The sequence below is a fragment of the Oncorhynchus mykiss genome, chromosome 29 (genome assembly GCF_057628025.1).
Source record: "Oncorhynchus mykiss isolate SJ-2025 chromosome 29, ASM5762802v1, whole genome shotgun sequence".
Classification (NCBI taxonomy): domain Eukaryota; kingdom Metazoa; phylum Chordata; class Actinopteri; order Salmoniformes; family Salmonidae; genus Oncorhynchus; species Oncorhynchus mykiss.
In genome coordinates, this window is record NC_143050.1 from 26813716 (window position 1) to 26834939 (window position 21224).

The 21224-nt window shown below is 42.7% G+C and overlaps 1 protein-coding gene across 7 annotated transcripts in view; it reads right to left on the reverse strand.

The window, feature by feature from the left end:
* Window positions 1–236: 236 nt before the first annotated feature.
* Window positions 237–21224, reverse strand: part of LOC110509811 (regulator of G protein signaling 3) — a 237253-nt gene continuing 216265 nt past the window's right edge. For 4 of the 7 annotated variants that reach the window (XM_036968257.2, XM_036968259.2, XM_036968258.2 and 1 more), the window contains 4 exons: window positions 5885–5989; window positions 4160–4221; window positions 2768–2934; window positions 237–2243 (listed from right to left, as the gene is read on the reverse strand). In XM_036968257.2, the coding sequence (XP_036824152.2) occupies window positions 2043–2243; window positions 2768–2934; window positions 4160–4221; window positions 5885–5989 (535 nt within the window). In that variant the 3' untranslated portion in view covers window positions 237–2042. Of the gene's footprint in view, window positions 2244–2767; window positions 2935–4159; window positions 4222–5884; window positions 5990–6251; window positions 6684–11811; window positions 12075–12234; window positions 12463–21224 lie in introns of those variants that run through there. The other 3 variants (XM_036968261.2, XM_036968263.2, XM_036968262.2) reach the window with 3 other exon arrangements.

Here is a 21224-nt window from a genome sequence, read left to right on the forward strand (position 1 = left end):
TGAGAACGTGTTCTCAGTCAACTTACCTGGTAAAATAACAAATAAATAAATAAACTGTATGCCCAGGGACACAGGCTATCTTGTCACACTGTTGTGTAGTATGGGAGCTTAGATTGCAGTAGGTACTTGGATATGCATGTGTTTCTTCTCCAGCTAATGTTTTGTATTAGCAACACTTACCAAAGGTGAAGAACGTAGACATACAGATATGTAATACAATTCACAGCGAGACATGATTTATTATTTCACCAGTTGGTTGTTTTATTTATCTTCAGCAATGACACCAAATGTATTTCTATTGTCTTTTTTGCTTGCTATCTTAGGAGTTGGGTTTGAATTGTAAACAGTGAAAATGATCAAATACATTTCATAAACTTCATAAACTCCTGACAAGCATTGTATGACCCGGAAAGGGTGGACCTTCCTCATTTTTAATAACAATACATGTCATCTTATAGCTTTGAGTCTCTCATATTTACATAGATACAGCCAGGTTCCAGCTCGACGCAAGTGAAACCTATTGTTTTCTTGTTTTTTCTTTGTTTTCTTAAAGAATTATATGTACATCCTTAACCCCTAGCTGCCTGCTGCCAGGGTACACAGTTAGAATGACTTGTTTAATTCATGTATCTCTTCTTGTTTATTTACTTAAACTGTAAATCAACCTTATAGCTGAATCTTGCAACATGACTCTTACAAATAAAGTGTATAATACAGAGATCGAGCCATTGTCTTTCCAATCAAAATTGAAACTTATCCCCCCAAAAAAGGAAAATAAACGATAACATATTGCACTTAAAGTCAGGACAGCGGTGGACCTATTTCATGGTTAGGGGGAGGGAGCGCTTTTAGCTGAGTGCAATGGGTGAAGCATCCGGCAAGGTATCTAAATAAATAGGCAAACCTTTGTACAGGTGAAGCACTTTTTTCTTTTTATGTCTATGAAAAGAGCATCCTCCCAACAGTATTGCTCAGTATACCTATGGAGTGCAGGTTTGAACCTAAAACAATTTAAAAAAGAAAACATTGTATGTGTAAAAACGAAAATGAAAAAAACAAATTCAAGCTTGGAAGCTTCATAGTCAAGTGCCTTAATGTCCTGAGAATGCTGCCTTGTTCTGTCCAGGTGGAGCTACAATGAATTGCTCATTTTTTTCGACAGTCTTTGGAGACAGGCAACAAGTCTTTTTTTCCCCCCAATATGTTTTCGAGTGAGTGGCACATTTCTGCTTTTCTGCAGTTTTGGTCCGTTCCATTGTTGATATTTGTATTTTCTCCATCTTTCTCTCTCTCTCTCTGTCTCTGTGTCTTTTACCGTATTCTTTAGATGAATGCGACCAGGTGGGACCCTGTGAGAGGGTGCTGAACAGAACAGATGCCGACTGTGCTTGAAAGAGGTGTGTACGCCGTGAATTGGAGAACATGACAACAGAAAAAAGCTCCAAAAAACGTATTTTCATTCAGACATTGATCCAGCAACCCAATTTCTCCTTTTTCTCGCAAGTCCATTTGAAAATGGTCATGAAAGCTTTGAGACATGGAAAAACTAGGACAAAACAAACCTCTGTGTCGTACCAACAGGCTCCAAAGGAGGAGGAGGAGGATAGGGGGTGTCAAAAAAAACACAGTACTGGACTGTCTTCATGTCTGCAGAGGTTTCAACCCTTTCTCCAGTACATCCAGAAGATAACTTAAATATGGACACACTAACATATGTCATTATGAACGACAGACAGTGATCAATGAGAGTGATCCGAGAAACCCTTGGACAAGCCCTCACATGACGGTGACCAGCTGTCCTGACTGGGCTCTCTATCCGCCCTCCATCAGCCTGTTGTCATCGTCGTTGTGTACACAACACCCCCCTCAGTGCCACGGCCTAGTTCGCCGTCTTTCTCACACCCAACTCATGACGGGACAGGATGAAGGCAGAAACAAAACAAAAAGGCGAACATGAAAAAAATCTACCTCCCCCTGCTTTCAAGTCTCTGCCTTCTCTTTTTCGTCGTCGTCTCTCACTTTCTATCTTGATCTCTGCGTGTTTACGACGATGAGGAGGTGGACGTGGTGCTGGCCTTCTTCTGGTTGACTAAGTCCATGTAGAGCTCTGAGCGGAGGAAACGAGGGTACGAGTCCTTCTCCATCAGGCCGTATATCCTGCGCTGGGCCAGGTCGAAGCAGGAACGCGTCACATTCTGAAGGTTGTCCTTAGTGTGCTCTCGAGTGTACGAGTCCAAGTTCACCTGAGAGAGGGAACCAGGGAGGGGGAAAAAGGAAGAGACAGAGTACCAGGTTAGTTTCAGTGCTACCAGAAACTGGTTCAAGCTGTTGGGGCTGATTTTTGACTTGAAGTTTCCACTCGGCTCTCCAGGTTTGAAACAAAAAGGGAAAAGGAAAAGTGAGGGAGTCTATTTGGTGCATGTCAGGTGGCCAAAGAAAGCCTGTTTGTCAGGCATGATCTCACATCCTCTCCAGCTCACTTGTTCCTTTGTGGGAGCACCTTCTGACAGGATTACACATTCATCAACCTAACATATTTAGTTTAGGGAACAATGGTGCGGGGGCCAGCCAAAATCCCTGCTTTTTCAATTTATAGCAGGAACAAGTTATTTTCTAGTTTCTGTTAGGAGCGGATTATACATTTCAGTCATGAGTGAGGTTGAGGTAAGCAAGTGGAGAGCTCGTTTAGGTATAAAAAGGGGACATTACAGTTGAACGGTATTTTCCATCATCCCTTGTCTGTATGTGTATGGGGATTGCTGCTCACCTCTTTACAAGACTGGATGGCAATGTATTCAGCAAAGACTTTCTTGGCTTTGGACGCTATCTTGGATTGCGACTTAATCTTCTTGTAATCCTCGCACGCCAACCAGAATTCCAGATTCTCCTCGCTGAATTCTGTGCGCAGGAAAGCTCTGAACGCTGCCAGGCCATCTGAAGGGAAGAAGGCAGGGGGGAAAGAAACAGAGAGGTGTGGGTTAGTGGACGTGACTGGAGAGCCATGGCAACACAGCGTCATCTCTCTCAGTGAGGGAGACTACCTAAATAGCACAGTAGCCCAGTCCATTGAGTCACACTATTAAAAAGGGGACTAAAGACAACACCCTCCAAGACACTTCAGTCACCTCCCATAAACAACAACTATGCAGCATCACCTCCCTGACACTACACTCATACTTTTTCCTCTCGTCGACACCACTCATTGGTATGTCTTTTTTCATCTTGTCTCTGTACAAAGGGGGGGGGGGGGGGGTCAGTTTGCTTGTCAACCTATTCCTGTTGCTTTGGCTACTGGGATGGTGTCGTTAATGACTTAAGGAAAAGACATTGGTAGAGTAAGAATAGCAGGAAGCCGAGTCCCACCCTGCCTGGTCGCCAGCACCTTTCTGTTCACATACATACCATGCTGATTACACTACAGGAGCAGAGAGAGACTTCACTACAGGTCAGCCAGAAGAAATATATAAAGAAAGTAAGAAAAAACATGAAAAAGCAGAAAAAGAGAGGAGGGCAAGTTGGGATCAAAGTCTTGTGCCGCTTGTCTCTCCTCAGTTAGGGATAAATGGTGTTGGCTTGTCTGAGCCCACGTCATCACTGAGAAACAATTGAATGGGGATTTGGAATCGCAGCCCGACAGCGCTCAGACCAAAGATATGAATTATGGAATCATACAAATATAGCAACACTACTCTGACGTCCTCTTTCTCTCAGCCGCCCAGCCCATCCATAATCTGTCCCCTCTCCCCCTACACTAATGCATGGCTCTATTCATCCACCGTGATTAGTGGGAGAGATGCAGCAGAGTGCCTCCACAGACTGCCCATTCACAGCAAGGGAGCAACAACTCACACACTGAATTCACATTGCATAAGCAACAAGTATGAACATATTTCCTGCCCATACCACCCCCCCCCCCCCCCCCCCCCCCAAAAACACATGCGCATTGTTCCTTATTCATTGTTCCTTATTCACGCATTGTTCCTTATTCAATGCAATTGTTCCCCATGCTTCAGTTCAACTTAAACCAGATCCATATGGGAATATATGGCAATCAAACCCAGATGGGTATTAGTCATTTCCTTTTTCCCATTTGGTTTGATTGATCAAATGGACAGAGAGAATAAAGAAGGAAAAGAGTAAGAAGGAAAGTCAGACTTACATTTGTGGGCCAGCAGCTTGTCCAGAGATTCCCCCCATTTGAGTGCCTCCTCCGGGGTGGGCCTGCAAATGAAAACGGAGCGGTTCTTTAGCAAGCCCATCTCTGCCAGGTTTCTCATGGTGTGACCCATCCGAAGCCCTGTGCTCCCCTGTACTGCACTGAACTGGTAAGGAGCGTGGTCCTTTGGTTAGTACTCTGTGGAATTGCTATTCCTTTCTTCTTCTTCTCGCTTTCTTTTTTTCCCTCTTTCACACGCTGGTGCTCTGGGGCTGTGTGTGAGCGAGCGTGTGTGTATGAGTGTGTGTGCGTAAGTATGTCTAACTGGTTCCACTAGATGTCTCACCTTATACTCCCTCTCACTGCAGCTCAGGAGGCAGAGGAGGGGCGGGGACTAAACCAGCCAATGGAGATAGGGTTTGAGGCTGAGGGTCCACCCCCCAACTTTTCTGCCCTCCCCTTTACTCCTTCATTCTCTCTGCTCTCAGATAGAGGATATGCTTCCTCTCCTTCAACACACCTGGCGGCCTTATTGACATGGCAACAATGGAATAGGACCCAACCATGTGAATCCAATATAATGACACTATCTGCCCAGACATTTCCATTTTCTACTTTATTTCCATTTCTATCAGTTAATGTTGCAACTGACTTTGTGAATGAATTAAATATCCTACTAAATAAATGTCTGCCTAACATACATGCACTATGTTCTTTTGAATATAACAATTAAATACGAAACAATGAAATTCCCAGTTCTGATGCATTGTTGCCAAACACCTCCCTCACTCCCTCCGTGGACCAAACACACCTGTCTCTCTACATCATTGCATAATATAATGCATGACTACATATTCTGACAAGTGGACCTCCTGCTCATTCTGTTACTGTTGCTGAGAGATATTTAATGCATTATGCAACACAATGCACGCTTGAATTGATTTGAAATAATATAACAGTTGAGTAGATGCAGCTTGAGTTCAAGCACTCGTATTCTAAAGGCGCAATGGCAGCATGCAGACCAAACATTAGACTTGTACATTAACCATTTATCTAGGACCAACCAGTTTTGCCAATCAAAACAGCCACATAGCTACAGTATAAATACAGTATAGACATACATGTAACCATGGATATTGATGTGGTCTGACTGGACCTGGATCTGTCTGTTAGCAGAGCTGACCCGTAACTGACCCATCAACATTTCACAACGTTGTAACTCAAAATCAACCGCAAAAACACGTGCATTAAAGATAATAGAGATACACCCCCTAAAACATTCTCGATTTAAATAGGTAGAAAAGGGAGCATAAATAAACTGTAGGACAAAGCTATAACATGCGCCTAACCTATAACAGCTATAACATCCGCCTAACCTATAACAGCTATAACATCCGCCTTAGCTTACGGATCAACCAGGAATCGCTAAACACATTAAGACGTAATTAATCCAATATCCCTTTTCCTTCCTTCCTCCCTTCCTTCCTTCCTTAATTTCTGTCTTTCTCTCTGTGGATTTACAAGCGCTTCTTCATGCTGCCCACTCGTCTGTATGTCTGTCTGTCTGAGCCAAGGCATCACCAGCTGGGGTGAGATCCAAGAAGCGGCCATGTGGACATACACACACACACACACACACACACACACACACACACACACACACACACACACACACACACACACACACTGACAAACATACACACACATAGTCATACACAAAACACTCACTTTACTGACGACTTCAAGGATTTGTCGAATTTGCCGGGTGGGTTGCTTCCGGGAGACTCATTCCTCCTCCTAAGGAAAGCAAGCCGGTTCTTCATGTCTTTGGCCCTAAGAGATAGAGAAAGAAAGAAAGAAAGAAAGAAAGAAAGAAAGAAAGAAAGAAAGAAAGAAAGAAAGAAAGAAAGGATGGATGAGATAGAGAAGGAGAGACAGATGGGGAGAGACCAAGGGGGGAAAGAGAGACACAGAAAAGGGGGTTGAGTCTTCCAAGTCATGGGAAATAGTTCAACTTTAAAAACAAACTCCAGCGGTTCAAATCAGTTCCATATGCTCAAAACCAGAAAAGGGAAAAAGTGCCAGGGCTGTATACATTTCAGACTTCAGCAGGATATTCAAGTGTAGTAGAGTAGAGTAGTGTCCAGTGGAAGTGACAGTACGAAGACAGATACTATCTCTCCCTCTCCGTTGTCAATGTCTTCTTTCAATCTATCTCTCCTCTTGTTCTACCCCTGGCAGGTCCTTAGGCAGGGAGTGAGTGAATGTGGCAGTGAAGGAGGAGAGACTCACTCCTCATTCCTCCGCGCGATAACACCATTCTCCAGGTGCCTAGAGGGACCCTAAGAGAGGGGGCTAACCCAGGGCTGGGGCCCTTGGGACGGGACACGGGGCATAGCTACACCCCCTCTTCCTCCATCAACCAAAATATACCCACATTACCAATAACACAATGCAACACCCCTTCCCATTCCCATCTCCTGGAGAGGGCATGCCAACCCAGTCCTCCATGCTATCCCAAATCCCTGGGTGGATGCTAGCGCCTCCCCCTGACCTCACATGCTTCCTCATTGGGACGCAACCCCACATGACTCCCATTTCCTGGTTGATTTCCACTGTGTATTAGCTATTAGCTAAAGCGCCGCTGTCCTAATCGCTGTCAGCTGGCCTAATGTCACCAAAAGCCCCAGTGAGACCACAGGACCCACAAAAGAACCCAGCGTTCCATTTTTGGAGTCTGAAAACACACACACACACACACACACACACACACACAGTAACATTTTATTTGATTTCATTTGACACAAACAGATACACACTAACACGCATACTGTACAAAAGCACACATGCACACACACACACACACACATACAGTAGACACTCGCCCTCTCTCTGCCAGTCTCCAAAGGCCCTCTCCCAACACCTGATCATCAAACCCCTGCTTAGTTCCTGGTTCTTATCCACAGCCAGTCTTTGGAACTGAAAGAGCCCCAGTGTCTGTGCTCCAAGGTGGAGAGGCAAAGATGACATCAGTGGTCACTAGAGGGTGTAAAGGGCCTGGTTTGGATGGTGTTGCCAGGCCACCTCTGTGGGTTTTCCAGTCATATTATGATGGGGCGAAAAGCAGGAAACAGGAAGCAACCTGGGCAACTATTTAAGATGACTCCACCACCCATCATCAAGGGCAACCAGGAGCTGAGTAGTTCATTTCTTTCAAGGAGGAAAAAGGGGGGGACTAGGAGTAGATGAGGAACTAGGAGGAATACAAGAAGCCTCTTTCAAGATGTCTGTAAGAGAAGAGGGCAGGGAGAGGAACTTGCCAAACGTGTGAGTTCGAATCTAATTGATGACTAGTAAAACAACATGCCCTCAAGCTGGGGCTGGTTTGTCTCAGAGCCGAGAAAGAAGCCTCTGAAAGTGATTTTGAAGGCCACTGGATAGAGAGCTACAATGTCCTCTCTCCTCTCTTATCTCTTCAGCAGGATGGGAAAGTGAGGAAATATCAGTCGTCACCGTGATCCTCCAGACAGAGAGAGAGAGAAGAAATGATTGTACAAAGAAGAAAAAAGACGGCCCACAAAGAATTTGAACAATCGGCTTCTAACATCCTGTACTGATCAGCGTGGATATTTCAGGGCTATCTGCGTGACAGGCTGTGACCATTGGCGTCTATAAACACAATGTGATCTTTAACAAGGCACCATAAAGAGCTATAGGTGATGCATTGGGCTTGATTAGTATTCCACAGTAGGGTTGTATTAAACCATGCTCTATCCAGATGAGGAGCTAACGTTAGTGGAGTAAAATTGGGTTGTTGGTATGGTGAAAAACATTAAAAACATTACACTCTACCTCTGGCACAGTTTTTCTCCCAACAACCCACATTCACCAGTCTGAAGTGATCATTACCCCAAGTAAAAAGCTGTTTTAGAAAGGCATAAAATCATCATAGAGAAGTGGAATCTACTTGATTGCTCTATTTTTAGCGTCCACGACCATAGTTTGGGTTTCAACTATGTGAGGTTAAAGCCGAATAGGGAAGCTATGCCAATGCATGTGAGCAGAGGGACTCGTTTTTTACGAGCCCTGGAAAATATTTGCAAACCTAATGAAACAATTTATTATGCAGGTCTGGTTTCAATACAAGTGGAGTGAACTACGCTGGGCCCAGGCTGGGTGGAAATCTATGACAGGGCTGTGAACACTATGGTCAGAGGACTGGGAGAGGTTGCTGAATATACAACTCAACACCTCCACCTTCTGGTTGGTTCATGATACTACAGGAATATGGTTCTCCATTCCCAACAATTGAACGTCGTAGATGAATGTCTACTAAGGTTGAATTGCTTGGTATAAAAAGATGGTAACAAAGAGTAAATAATAAAATACGCTATGGTAATGAAAACTGCAGGTAAATGCCATTTTGCTTAGCAGACCATCCTACAACCTACACTAAATCAAATCAAATCTGTTGTTCTGCCCCTGAACAGGCAGTTAACCCACTGTTCCTAGGCCGTCATTGAAAACAAGAATTTGTTCTTAACTGACTTGCCTAGTTAAATAAAGGTCAAATAAAAAAATTAAAATAATAAACCATCTCAATGTTTCAGTAGTTGATTACCCTACTTCTTTGTGGTTTTTTTATTGTCACATATACCAGATAGGTGCAGTGAAATGTGTTGTTTTACAGGTTCAGCCATAGTAGCACGGCACCCCTGGAGCAAATTAGGGTTAAGTCCCTTACTAAAGGGCACTTCGTCATTGCTCGGGTATTTAAACCAGCAAACTTTCGGGTTACTGGCCAAATGCTCTAACCGTTAGGCTACCTGCCTAATGATGTTTTGTGCCGTGGGTCTATAAGTGTTATTGAGAGCCAAGGACATGTAAGGCAGCTGAAACGCGTCTCAGGCCGAGGCAGTGATAAGGAGGTTACTACGCACATGACAGCTCTCCGGCCACGGCCATCCATCACGTTGCTGCTGTGATTATTAGCTCATACACTGGGCCTGCGCGGCCGTGGGTTACAGTAGAGGCCAGTCTAGGAGCTCAAACTCAGCAGGGTAAAGACACCACACACACACCCATACACAAAGCCACAAAGGGCAGGCAGGGGACACATTCCACACGGCTCTGCTACCCAGGCTACCCCGAGTGAAAAAAACAACCTGCTGGGAGAACAACTGGTACTACCGAGAGGCGAAGGGGCAAGATTAGAGGGGACCGATGGAAGGTGAGAAGGGACAGAGTGAGAGAGTGAAAAGATTAAGACCTGGACGAGATCTTGTCGCCTAATAAGTGTGTCGCAGTATGACATCTTCCTATTCACCTGGCACTGTGCCCTTAACAACATCTGTATTGTCTTAATATGTTTTCCTCACTCTAACCATCGACCCCTCTCCCACTCCTCATACCCTGGCCGGCTAGCTAATTGCCCAGCCACCAGGAGCAGCAATGTGATTCTGTTCCTCTCTTCATTAAACATAGCCCTAAACCTGACAGGCTAATCTTATATTAGGATAGCCACATCCCTCTCTGGGAGATTAACAAATTAGGATGCACTCTGATTCCATTCATCGCAACCGCTATCAGAAAGTACTTCTATCACCTGTCACACTCCCTATCTGCCGGGCTGGTGGTGTGTGTGTGTGTGTGTGCATGTCTGTGTGTAGAGGGGGCTGGAGAGTCTTTAGCACCATGATTATCTCAGGTCTCTCCATGTTATTCCCACTTCTCCTGGCTCACATTACCGACAGTAATAACCTCTCTCCAGGCTATTCCTGGTAGTGTGAAACTGGGCCGTGCTCCCAGGGATATCTAGCTAGCTAAGTACTCAGAACTCAAGGGGAGAACTGGGTAGCTGGGGAGATGCAGGTAGACACACTGCAGCTGCATAGTAGATGTACTAAAGTGTGGCTGACTGACTGACAGCCACGGGTGCTGGGGGGGGGGGGGGGGGGGGCATGTCAACACCAACGTTAAATTACATAGAGAGACAAATAACATTATTGACATTCTAGAAATGTGCGACACCAAAGTCATTACATAGTATAGTATTATATTAAAGAATTATACGTTGAGGTATTACACAGATATAAATGTATAGGAGTATAGGAGCAAGAAAAGATAGAAAATGCTCTTACTGAATAGTCCCACTATAGAATCAGAGAAAACGCATGCCTGTCATCACTCAATGTTTGGGGCATGAAGTCTTGCTCTGATCTACTAGATGTTTCAACCATGTCAGTTAATCAGGCTTGTTAAAACACATCTGCTGTTGCTTCTACATCCCACCTTTCTGTTCAACCCAGTGGCTCTGTTTCCCTGTGTGTACTGGATCCCGTCTCCACACCTCCAGGCAGCGCCAAACCATTACAGTCAGGATAGAGGGTAGAAGGTTAGGGGGTAGTCCCAAACCCCAAGGTGAACGACTCTAGGGTTGTTTTTGCCCCGTCCGCCACTCTGGCTGTTTGCAGTAGGTTATGTGCCTGGCCCGGCACCGTATACACACATACCTCCCGTGTGTGTGTGTGTGTGTGTGTGTGTGTGTGTGTGTGTGTGTGTGTGTGTGTGTGTGTGTGTGTGTGTGTGTGTGTGCGCATACATGCGTGCGTGTGTATGTCTGCATAACACAGTGTAGCTGCACATGTCCCTGTTATTCCCCACTATGAAGACAACATCATTCTCATTGAGCAAGAGACAGTAGGGTCCTCCCATTATTTTCCCACAGACTAAATAGGACAGCCTGATCTCATAGACTAGACATAACATAGTAAATGTAAATATGGGACACTGAAATTAGTAGGATATGTTACGTTTGGAATGGTTACATAGGACAGATGGTTACTTGATGGGAAAATCAAAGTAGGGTGGTATAATGCAAACATCTAGAAACCTAAAAGTTGCGAGTTCGAATCTCATCACGGACAACTTTAGCATTTTAGCTAATTAGCAACTTTTCAACTACTTACTACTTTTTAGCAACTTTGCAACTACTTAGCATGTTAGCTAACCCTTCCCCTAATTTTAACCCTTTTAGCTAACACTTCCTCTAATCCTAACCTTAACCCTTTAAACTAACTCCTAAACTTAACCCTAACCCCTAGCTTAGCTAACGTTAGCCAGAAAGCTAATGTTAGCCACCTAGCTAGAATTCGTGACATATCATAAGTTTTGCAAAGTCGTAACATATAATATGATTTGCAAATTTGCAACATATTGTACGTTTTTCAAATTCGGATCATACAATATTCAAATTTGAATTTGCAACATATCATACGGAATGGTGATGGTAATACACAAATTAATACATACCATATGAAACGTAACATACAGTATCATACTAATTGGAGTGTCTCGGATTTAAGTACAGAATATTATGAGGCTCTGAGACCAGGTTGAATAGGAATGTGGGTTTCCAGAGTAATTCCATGGGATCGGGGTGGGCTATGTTTAAAAACAGAGCAGGCAAACACACTGAGACATAAATCTGTACTTTTCAGGAGCGCCTGAATCTGAATTCCAATACAGTAGTACATTATTTTCCAACCATGGAAAATGCTGAAAATAGGAATTGTCCTACAATGTTCAGTATATATAAATCAACACCAAACTAAGCCATCTAACTAATTTAAATACCCATTCTCAACATTACTCACCTTACCAACCACAGAGACCACTTAAGAAATCCAGGCCGATTATTAAAAGACAAGGCCAATCTCTAGATACAAGTGTCCTCAAAATAGATTTAACCACACGTGAGACCTCTCACCCAGCAGCTGGCAAATGAGATTCAGGAGAGAGGTCAGCTAGCCTCCTAACAGCTTTTGAGTAGTATCCCTCAGAGCCTAAAACATCACCTTCCTTCCCTCTCTCCCTCCTTCCCTCTCTCTCTCTCTCTCTCCCTCCTTCCCTCTCTCCCTCTCTCTCTCTCTCTCTCTCTCCCCCTCCCTCCTTCCCTCTCTCTCTCTCCTTCCTTCCTTCCCTCTCTCTCTCTCTCCCTCCTTCCCTCTCCCTATTTATTCTAAAAGCAGCAGAGAGCACACACACACAGAGTATAACACCCATGGGTTCTAACTTACCTTTCCAGGTACTTCTCTGAAAAGTCGACCATAGCGGGGAACATTGGCTCAAGTCTTTAGGGTCCTGCGTGTAGTCCTGTGTGTATAGGTCCTATATGTGTAGTGTATGTGTGTGTGTATGTGTGTGTATGTGCTCAGGGCAAGGGTAATTCAGTTGTCACATTCCTCTAACCCGGGAGAGGCTCCTCTGTGGCTTTATATAGTCCGGGAGCCAGGAGAGGCGGGCCCAGGGCTCACCCAATCACAAGGCTCTATTCTGAGAGGATGGAGCTGCATTGTCTGAGCCTGGGTAATCTTGGTTAACCCAGAACTAAAGTCTCACGTAATTGGTCAGATGATGTAGTCTGTCAATGACAGATTAGAGCCCGGACTGGATTTGATGGGGTAGTAAATGCTTTAATTTTACAACTTCACTCCTCTATATATTTATTTGGACAGTGAAGCTAAAAAAATGTTTTACTGTTCTCTATACTCCAGCCTTTGGGATTTTAGAACAAATATTTTATATGAGGCAGCAGTACAGAATGTCACATTTCATTTTCATACATATCTATTTTACCATTTGGAAATGATTGCATTTTATGTATCTAGTCCACCAATATGAAGGTGTCATAAATATTTGGAATTTGGAAATCACTTATACACTCTTAGGAGTAAAGGAACCTCGAGGAACATTTTGGGGTTCAAAAGATTGCCCCTGTGGTCAAATAGGTTCCTCGATGAATCCCTCTGAAAAGATTATTCAAAGAACCCCTGTGCCATGATGCCTATCTTTTCACAAAAGCACCATAGATTAATCCTTATACGCTGATACTGTGCTGCCAGTGTAAAGGTTAAAACAGTAACCTTTTTGTGATGGGTTTGAAATTTGAGCCTTTTTAACAACATATTGTAGCAGCGGCAGCCTATCAGAAGATTAGAGGTGGGGCTTATTGGAGATGTGGCTGTCAGATAATTATTTTTGGCCACTTGTGAGAGTAAATGTCATTCCTGTTCATGATATGAAGTTTGTACACTACAAATACACATTTTCCTTGAATATTTATGCATATTACATATAATATTAACATTCCTGATTACGTAAACTGGTAGCTATTCCCAATATTGGCATTTGCAAAGGCTATTGAGGAAGTTATACACCTCTGTCAGCCTCATCGAAGCTACAAAACTGTCAGTGTTCAGCCTTAACATGTGACAACAGTGCAACAGAACAGACTAACAGGAATTACATTTACTCGCACAGGTGGCCTAAAATGATGCCACACACCTACTAAGCCATGCCAACCCACCCTGGCTCAATTCAAAATAAACAGCCCAACTAAGTGACCCAATGCCTGCAACCCAGCAGTTGGGTCATTCAAACAACCAAGCATTTTAAGAGTGTAGGCTAGGTTGGAGATACTGCAGCTCGCTAGCGACCTAAGCCAAAGACTAATAATGAACATCATAAACAAACGTCATTACCATCACAATACATTATTCTGAATTTAAAAACGGAAGGCTACAGTCATATAATGGAATTGGCTTGAACACCAATGTTATATATTATTCGACATTGGTATTAAAATTGCACTAGCATAGGAATGGGTGAAAGTTACTAGCTATTCCATAAAGCCATTTTTGAAAACCACATATTCTCCTCTTCTTCTGTCTGGTAGGGCAACGAATCCAACAGTGAAATAAACTGAAAGTGCTATGCACGCGGAGTCCCTTTTGTTGTAAATAAGAATAGAATATGATTCTAAACACTTCTACATTAATGTGGATGCTACCATGATTGTAGATACTCCTGAATGAATTGTGAACAATGATGTGTGAGAAAGTTACAGATGCACAAAGATCATGGGGGTATGATATTTATGCATCTGTAAATCTTGCAATAAAAGTGACTCCAAAATGACACAATACATTATTTACCATGAATTTCTATTGGGCACAAAATAATCCTAAACACAACCATAACAAACTGCAAATGCATCCAACAAGTTTGTAGTGGCACAGGCTTGATGTCATCTTTGACTGCTAGGAATATGGGACTGAATACTAGACTTTTTAGTAAATATAATACACTATAAGTGAATTTGTCCAAATACTAGAAACATAAAGTACTTTCATTTCTAAATGGTAAAACAGATATGAAAATATCCTCCAATAAAAAGGTGACATTCTGTACTGTCGCCTTCATATAAAACATTTGATCTCAACTCCAAAATGCTGGAGTATAGAGCCAAATGTAAAGGTTTAGAGTCCCTGTCCAAATAAATACATAGGGGAGTGTGTAACAAATCGCAACCTTACTTACAAGCCTTTAACCAACAATTCAGTTCAAGAAATAGAATTAAGAAAATATTTACTAAATAAAGTATAAAAAAAATAAAAATAAAAAGTAACACAATAAAATAACAATAACGAGGCTATATACAGGGGTACCGGTACCGAGTCAATGTGTTTGTCGAGGTCATTTGTACATGTAGGTAGGAGTCAAGTGACTATGCATAGATAGTAAACAGCGAGGAGCAGCAATCTATGTAAATAGTCCAGGTGGCCATTTGATTATAAATTACTGTTACTGGCTTGTGCTGTTACATCTACACCTGTTATTACTTCTGCAACAACAAGTAGTGAACCCTAAAACTAGACAATTACAACTGCTGCAATAACTTCTATTGACCTAACCTTGTAGAGCTATGACTACTACTTCAACTATATGACAACTATAATCACTATCACAACTAGTAGAAAATCCCAAATACATTCATCACATTTCATCTTTCCTGTCATGTAGCAAAACAACAGGTGGATATTATTCTACCACGTCTGGGGTAATGTTATCCTTTCGTCTGGGGTGTGTGTGTGTGTGTGTGTGTGTGTGTGTGTGTGTGTGTGTGTGTGTGTGTGTGTGTGTGTGTGTGTGTGTGTGTGTGTGTGTGTGTGTGTGTGTGTGTGTGTGTGTGTGTGTGTGTATGTGCGTGCGTGCATATGTGTGCCTGGCTACAGTACGTGCATGTTGGTATGTGTGTGTGTGAGTTGCCCGCCCGGATGTCTGTCAGTGCTGGGGGAGATACAGTATGTGTATCGGGATCGTTGCCTTGGGGAAGCTCTAACATCTGGCCCCTGTAGCACAGGTGACAATGAACAATGAGAGGGGATCAGAGCGGATATGGACTGCCCAGGGAAGCAGCTGTGCTACATGCAGACAAGCATGGGTAGGGATAGGAGGAGAGGGAGGGAGGCCAGTCTAGTAGCTTGTCTGGATAAAGGGATAAAACGTCTGTTTCCTCTTACAAACTCCACCTGGAATTCAATCAAATCTGCACTGCAGACACCTGCCAGAAGCTCCGAAACTCTGCACCAACATTGACAACATTTCGACAACAGTTCGGCTGCAATAGACTCTCGCTATAGGCTACCTGAAAACCAGGTGGCACTATTTTGTTGCTAAGAATTTTCCTGCACAGAAATGCAAACTTGTAGTGTATTTACTCAAGGTTTAAAAAGGCTTCTAAAATGTGTAATTTCCATTTTAAAATGTCAGACTTGATTTGCCCTAACAAAAATTGGATCAATCCCAACAAAAAAAGTTAACTAATTATAATCCAAATAATAATTCACAATTCCTGTTGTTGCAGGATTATTTTCCTGTTGTAGCAAACTGGCTGAAATTATGAATCTACATCTGTAAGCCAAAATAGCTAGCTCTCTTTGACCGGTTAGCTCAGACTGTCAACATTATCATTGTGAAGCCAGTTAGCGCTTCACAATGGAATCAGGCTTCACAGTGGGGGTATGAAGTAGATTGACTCAATGACCAGACACTGCTCTCTTTCATTGGGGCTTAACAGGGTCCCCCCCTAGGGCGTTGTCCTGTCCTGACCTAACGGGGTTTCTGGATGGGTGGGGTGGGATGGGCATAGTTCGGTTTGAGTAATGACTAGAAAATCACTTTAAGTAGCTGTCCTCATAAATATTAATTGCAATGAGTTTCCTCCAAAAATGTGAGTAATGACAGCATATTGGGGTTTAAGGTCTACTACTGACCAGCATTCTCGATCAACCGGCACCAGCTACACAACCACCTCAAACCAAACAGCAGTTTTGTAAGGTTATGCCACAGCCACCAGTTAGCCCTGATCCAGGATCATTCAATTAATACGTAGGCAATTAGCAGTTCAACCTTAATACCCATTATAGTATTGGATAGCAGATTATTAAATACCAGTAAACATTGTCGCAATTGTTTTCCTTTCCACAAGGAGCTATTGGTTTAATCCTATGCAGGTCAGGCCAATTTCTGACCGTGAGATAAGAACGCACAACTCAAACATGTCCAGTAACATCAATGCACCATTTTTGCAAAACAACCAGTTGCATTCGCATTAAGCCCATATTGCATTCTTTTCTCATATGTTGCTTTCCTCCCTATGAACGTAAGTGTAGACGTGTGTTAAACGTAGGGCTTTAGGCCACAGGAATGTGTCTACATCTTCATATCCTGGCCTCCTACATATGTATGGGGGGCCTCGGAGAAGACTGAAGGGTGCATAGTGTACAGACATTGGGGACTAGTAGGAGGTAATGTAAGATCACTACTAGCAGATAAAGTCTGGGAAGGTTCAAGACACGCACAGAGGCCCAGAGGGATGGGTGAGAGGTATTCACCAAGGAAGAGGGGGAGGAATGAAAGAAAGAGACCGGGAGAAAGGAGGAGCGTGATTTACAAAGACAAGGATTCAAGTTTCAGACAGAACTCAGTCTCCCGGTAAAGTAAAACAATGGAGAGAGTGAAGAGGTTCAAAGAAGAAGGAGGTAAGAAGAGGAAGAGGTCATTCGGGGAAGTAGGACAAGAGACCGGTTCGGTTTACAGCTACATAGTTGAGTAACTTAACAGATGGTCACAGGTTTGAATCAAGTACATTGCAACTTCATCTAGAGCAAGTGCTTAGTCAAAGTTGTATATGTAGCACACACACTAACTCAGGGTTTCAGGGTTTCGATTTTTTGCGCTAGCACTACACAGCTGATTCAACTAATCGTCAAGCGTTGATCATTTGAATCAGCTGTGTAGTGCTAGGGAAAAAAACTACACGTGCACCTCTTGGGGCCCCGAGGATTAAGTTTGTGAACCACTGCACTAAATCAAATCAAAGTTTGTTTGCCACGTGCGCTGAATACAACAGGTGTAGACCTTACAGTGAACTGCTTACTTACAGGCCCTAACCAACAGTGCCATTTTTAAGTAAAAAATAGGTATTAGGTGAACAATAGATAAGGGAATAAAAAAAACGGTAAAAAGACAGTCAATAATAACAGTAGCGAGGCTATATACAGTAGCGAGCCTATATACAGTAGCGAGCCTATATACAGTAGCGAGGCTATATACAGTAGCGAGGCTATATACAGTAGCGAGGCTATATACGGTAGCGAGCCTATATACAGTAGCGAGGCTATATACAGTAGCGAGGCTATATACAGTAGCGAGCCTATATACAGTAGCGAGGCTATATACAGTAGCGAGGCTATATACAGTAGCGAGCCTGTATACAGTAGCTTGGCTATATACAGTAGCGAGCCTATGTACAGTAGCTCGGCTATATACAGTAGCGAGCCTATATACAGTAGAGAGCCTATATACAGTAGAGAGCCTATATACAGTAGCGAGGCTATATACCGGCACCGGTTAGTCGGGCTAATTGAGGTAGTATGTACATGAATGTATAGTTAAAGTGACTATGCATATATGATAAACAGAAAGTAGCAGCAGCATAAAAGACGGGTTGGGGGGTACCCAATGTAAATAGTCCGAGTAGCTTTTGATGACTTGTTCAGGAGTCTTATTGGTAAAAAGGTAAAAAAAAGGTAAAAACTGTTGAGAAGCCTTTTGATCCTAGACTTGGCGCTCCGGTACCGCCTGCCATGCTGTAGTAGATAGAACGGTCTATGACTGGGGAGGCTGGGGTCTTTGACTATTTTTAGGGCCTTCCTCTGACACCTCTGACACCACTAACTGTATACATGTCAGATATATAAATGCAAATACCCTCAAGAAAACACTTCCCTATCCAAACAATTCCATTGTAATCCAACCCTTCTACACGTCAATTCCCAGTTTTTATCCTCCCTACTCATGCTTTTGTGAAATGACTCAAAAGCAACAACTTACAGCTACATTCCTCTAACCGGCTGCACTGTAACCCACATATGCTTGATGGTGTAAGTGGTTGCATACATGATTATTCCCCACATCTGGTGTGTCACATTTCATTTCCCCGGAGCTCCTTCTCACAGTGAATAGGCTGCGGTTTCAAGCCGGAGAGAGGGTCAGACTCCTGAGATAGCATTCAGAGGTATTGTATCACTGGGGAGATGGGATGAGCAGTTAGCTACAAGATATTTGATGTTAGAGCTCTCGCTGTGTGTGTGTGTGTGTGTGTGTGTGTGTGTGTGTGTGTGTGTGTGTGTGTGTGTGTGTGTGTGTGTGTGTGTGTGTGTGTGTGTGTGTGTGTGTGTGTGTGTGTGTGTGTGTGTGTGTGTGTCTATGCTAGTCATAGGGCTTCTGGTTATGTGTCCTCATCAGAGTATGAAGATTGGTTGATTAGTGAGTGTTAAGTAGGTGTAGGTATTGCAGACACATATTGGAGTTAGGTCAGTCATGTTTGGCTCATTTGAGGCTAGACAGAAAACTGCTTATGGGAAAACCCTATTAGAGTAGATAGCAACAGATGTCCACTCAACATGTACTGACTGAGTCACACTTAAAGACTTAGTCCAGTGATTTTTTAAATGTTTCTGTTGAAAAGTGATATCCAAAGTATAAATATAGTAAAGTACACATACTAAAGGGTAAAAAAAAAAAATGTGTGCAAAGTAGTGTTTTTTAGATACAACTGAATACTTAAAGGCATTCAAGGTTGGTCTGATGGTCAAATGTGATGTCATTTCTTGAGGAACAATAGAGGAGCAATAGGGGAACAAAATAGGAAAGGACCTAGATCACCTATTGAGATGTGCCTTTTGTTGAGTAAATTAGATTAAATGAGGTTAAAAGGAGACTGGAGGAAGAGTTTAACGACTTGTGAACAGACACCTTAGTGTCACAGTCTCGCTTACTCACTCGCTCATAGGAGGTGTGGTTCATGCCTCTCAACACCTGCACATCAGACCCTCAGCTGTATAAACATACTATCCTGGGGCAATCAAACAGTGGCGGGTGATACCATTGTGAGGGGGGAGTGGTTCATGACAGGTGAACCATCTCATGGCCTAGGGGTGTCACCATTATCTGAATGTGGTGGCTAATATCATTAGCATGTAAAGTTATATACATATATATATATATATATATATAACTTTACATGCTAATGGTATGAGCCACTACTTGACAAAGAGTTTACATTCAGATAAAGGTGTGTGTATATATGTGTGTGTATATATATATATATATATATATATATATATATATATATATAACTACAGTAGATATATATATATATATATATATACATACAGTGCCTTGCGAAAGTATTCGGCCCCCTTGAACTTTGCGACCTTTTGCCACATTTCAGGCTTCAAACATAAAGATATAAAACTGTATTTTTTTGTGAAGAATCAACAACAAGTGGGACACAATCATGAAGTGGAACGACATTTATTGGATATTTCAAACTTTTTTAACAAATCAAAAACTGAAAAATTGGGCGTGCAAAATTATTCAGCCCCTTTACTTTCAGTGCAGAAAACTCTCTCCAGAAGTTCAGTGAGGATCTCTGAATGATCCAATGTTGACCTAAATGACTAATGATGATAAATACAATCCACCTGTGTGTAATCAAGTCTCCGTATAAATGCACCTGCACTGTGATAGTCTCAGAGGTCCGTTAAAAGCGCAGAGAGCATCATGAAGAACAAGGAACACACCAGGCAGGTTCGAGATACTGTTGTGAAGAAGTTTAAAGCCGGATTTGGATACAAAAAGATTTTCCAAGCTTTAAACATCCCGAGGAGCACTGTGCAAGCGATAATATTGAAATGGAAGGAGTATCAGACCACTGCAAATCTACCAAGACCTGGCCGTCCCTCTAAACTTTCAGCTCATACAAGGAGAAGACTGATCAGAGATGCAGCCAAGAGGCCCATGATCACTCTGGATGAACTGCAGAGATCTACAGCTGAGGTGGGAGACTCTGTCCATAGGACAACAATCAGTCGTATATTGCACAAATCTGGCCTTTATGGAAGAGTGGCAAGAAGAAAGCCATTTCTTAAAGATATCCATAAAAAGTGTTGTTTAAAGTTTGCCACAAGCCACCTGGGAGACACACCAAACATGTGGAAGAAGGTGCTCTGGTCAGATGGATGGATGGAGTCTGCAAAAGACCTGAGACTGGGACGGAGATTTGTCTTCCAACAAGACAATGATCCAAAACATAAAGCAAAATCTACAATGGAATGGTTCAAAAATAAACATATCCAGGTGTTAGAATGGCCAAGTCAAAGTCCAGACCTGAATCCAATCGAGAATCTGTGGAAAGAACTGAAAACTGCTGTTCACAAATGCTCTCCATCCAACCTCACTGAGCTCGAGCTGTTTTGCAAGGAGGAATGGGAAAAAATGTCAGTCTCTCGATGTGCAAAACTGATAGAGACATACCCCAAGCGACTTACAGCTGTAATCGCAGCAAAAAGTGGCGCTACAAAGTATTAACTTAAGGGGGCTGAATAATTTTGCACGCCCAATTTTTCAGTTTTTGATTTGTTAAAAAAGTTTTAAATATCCAATAAATGTCGTTCCACTTCATGATTGTGTCCCACTTGTTGTTGATTCTTCACAAAAAAATACAGTTTTATATCTTTATGTTTGAAGCCTGAAATGTGGCAAAAGGTCGCAAAGTTCAAGGGGGCCGAATACTTTCGCAAGGCACTGTACATACACTGTATACACACCTTTATCTTATATTAATATATATATATATATATATCATTGTATTAACTTA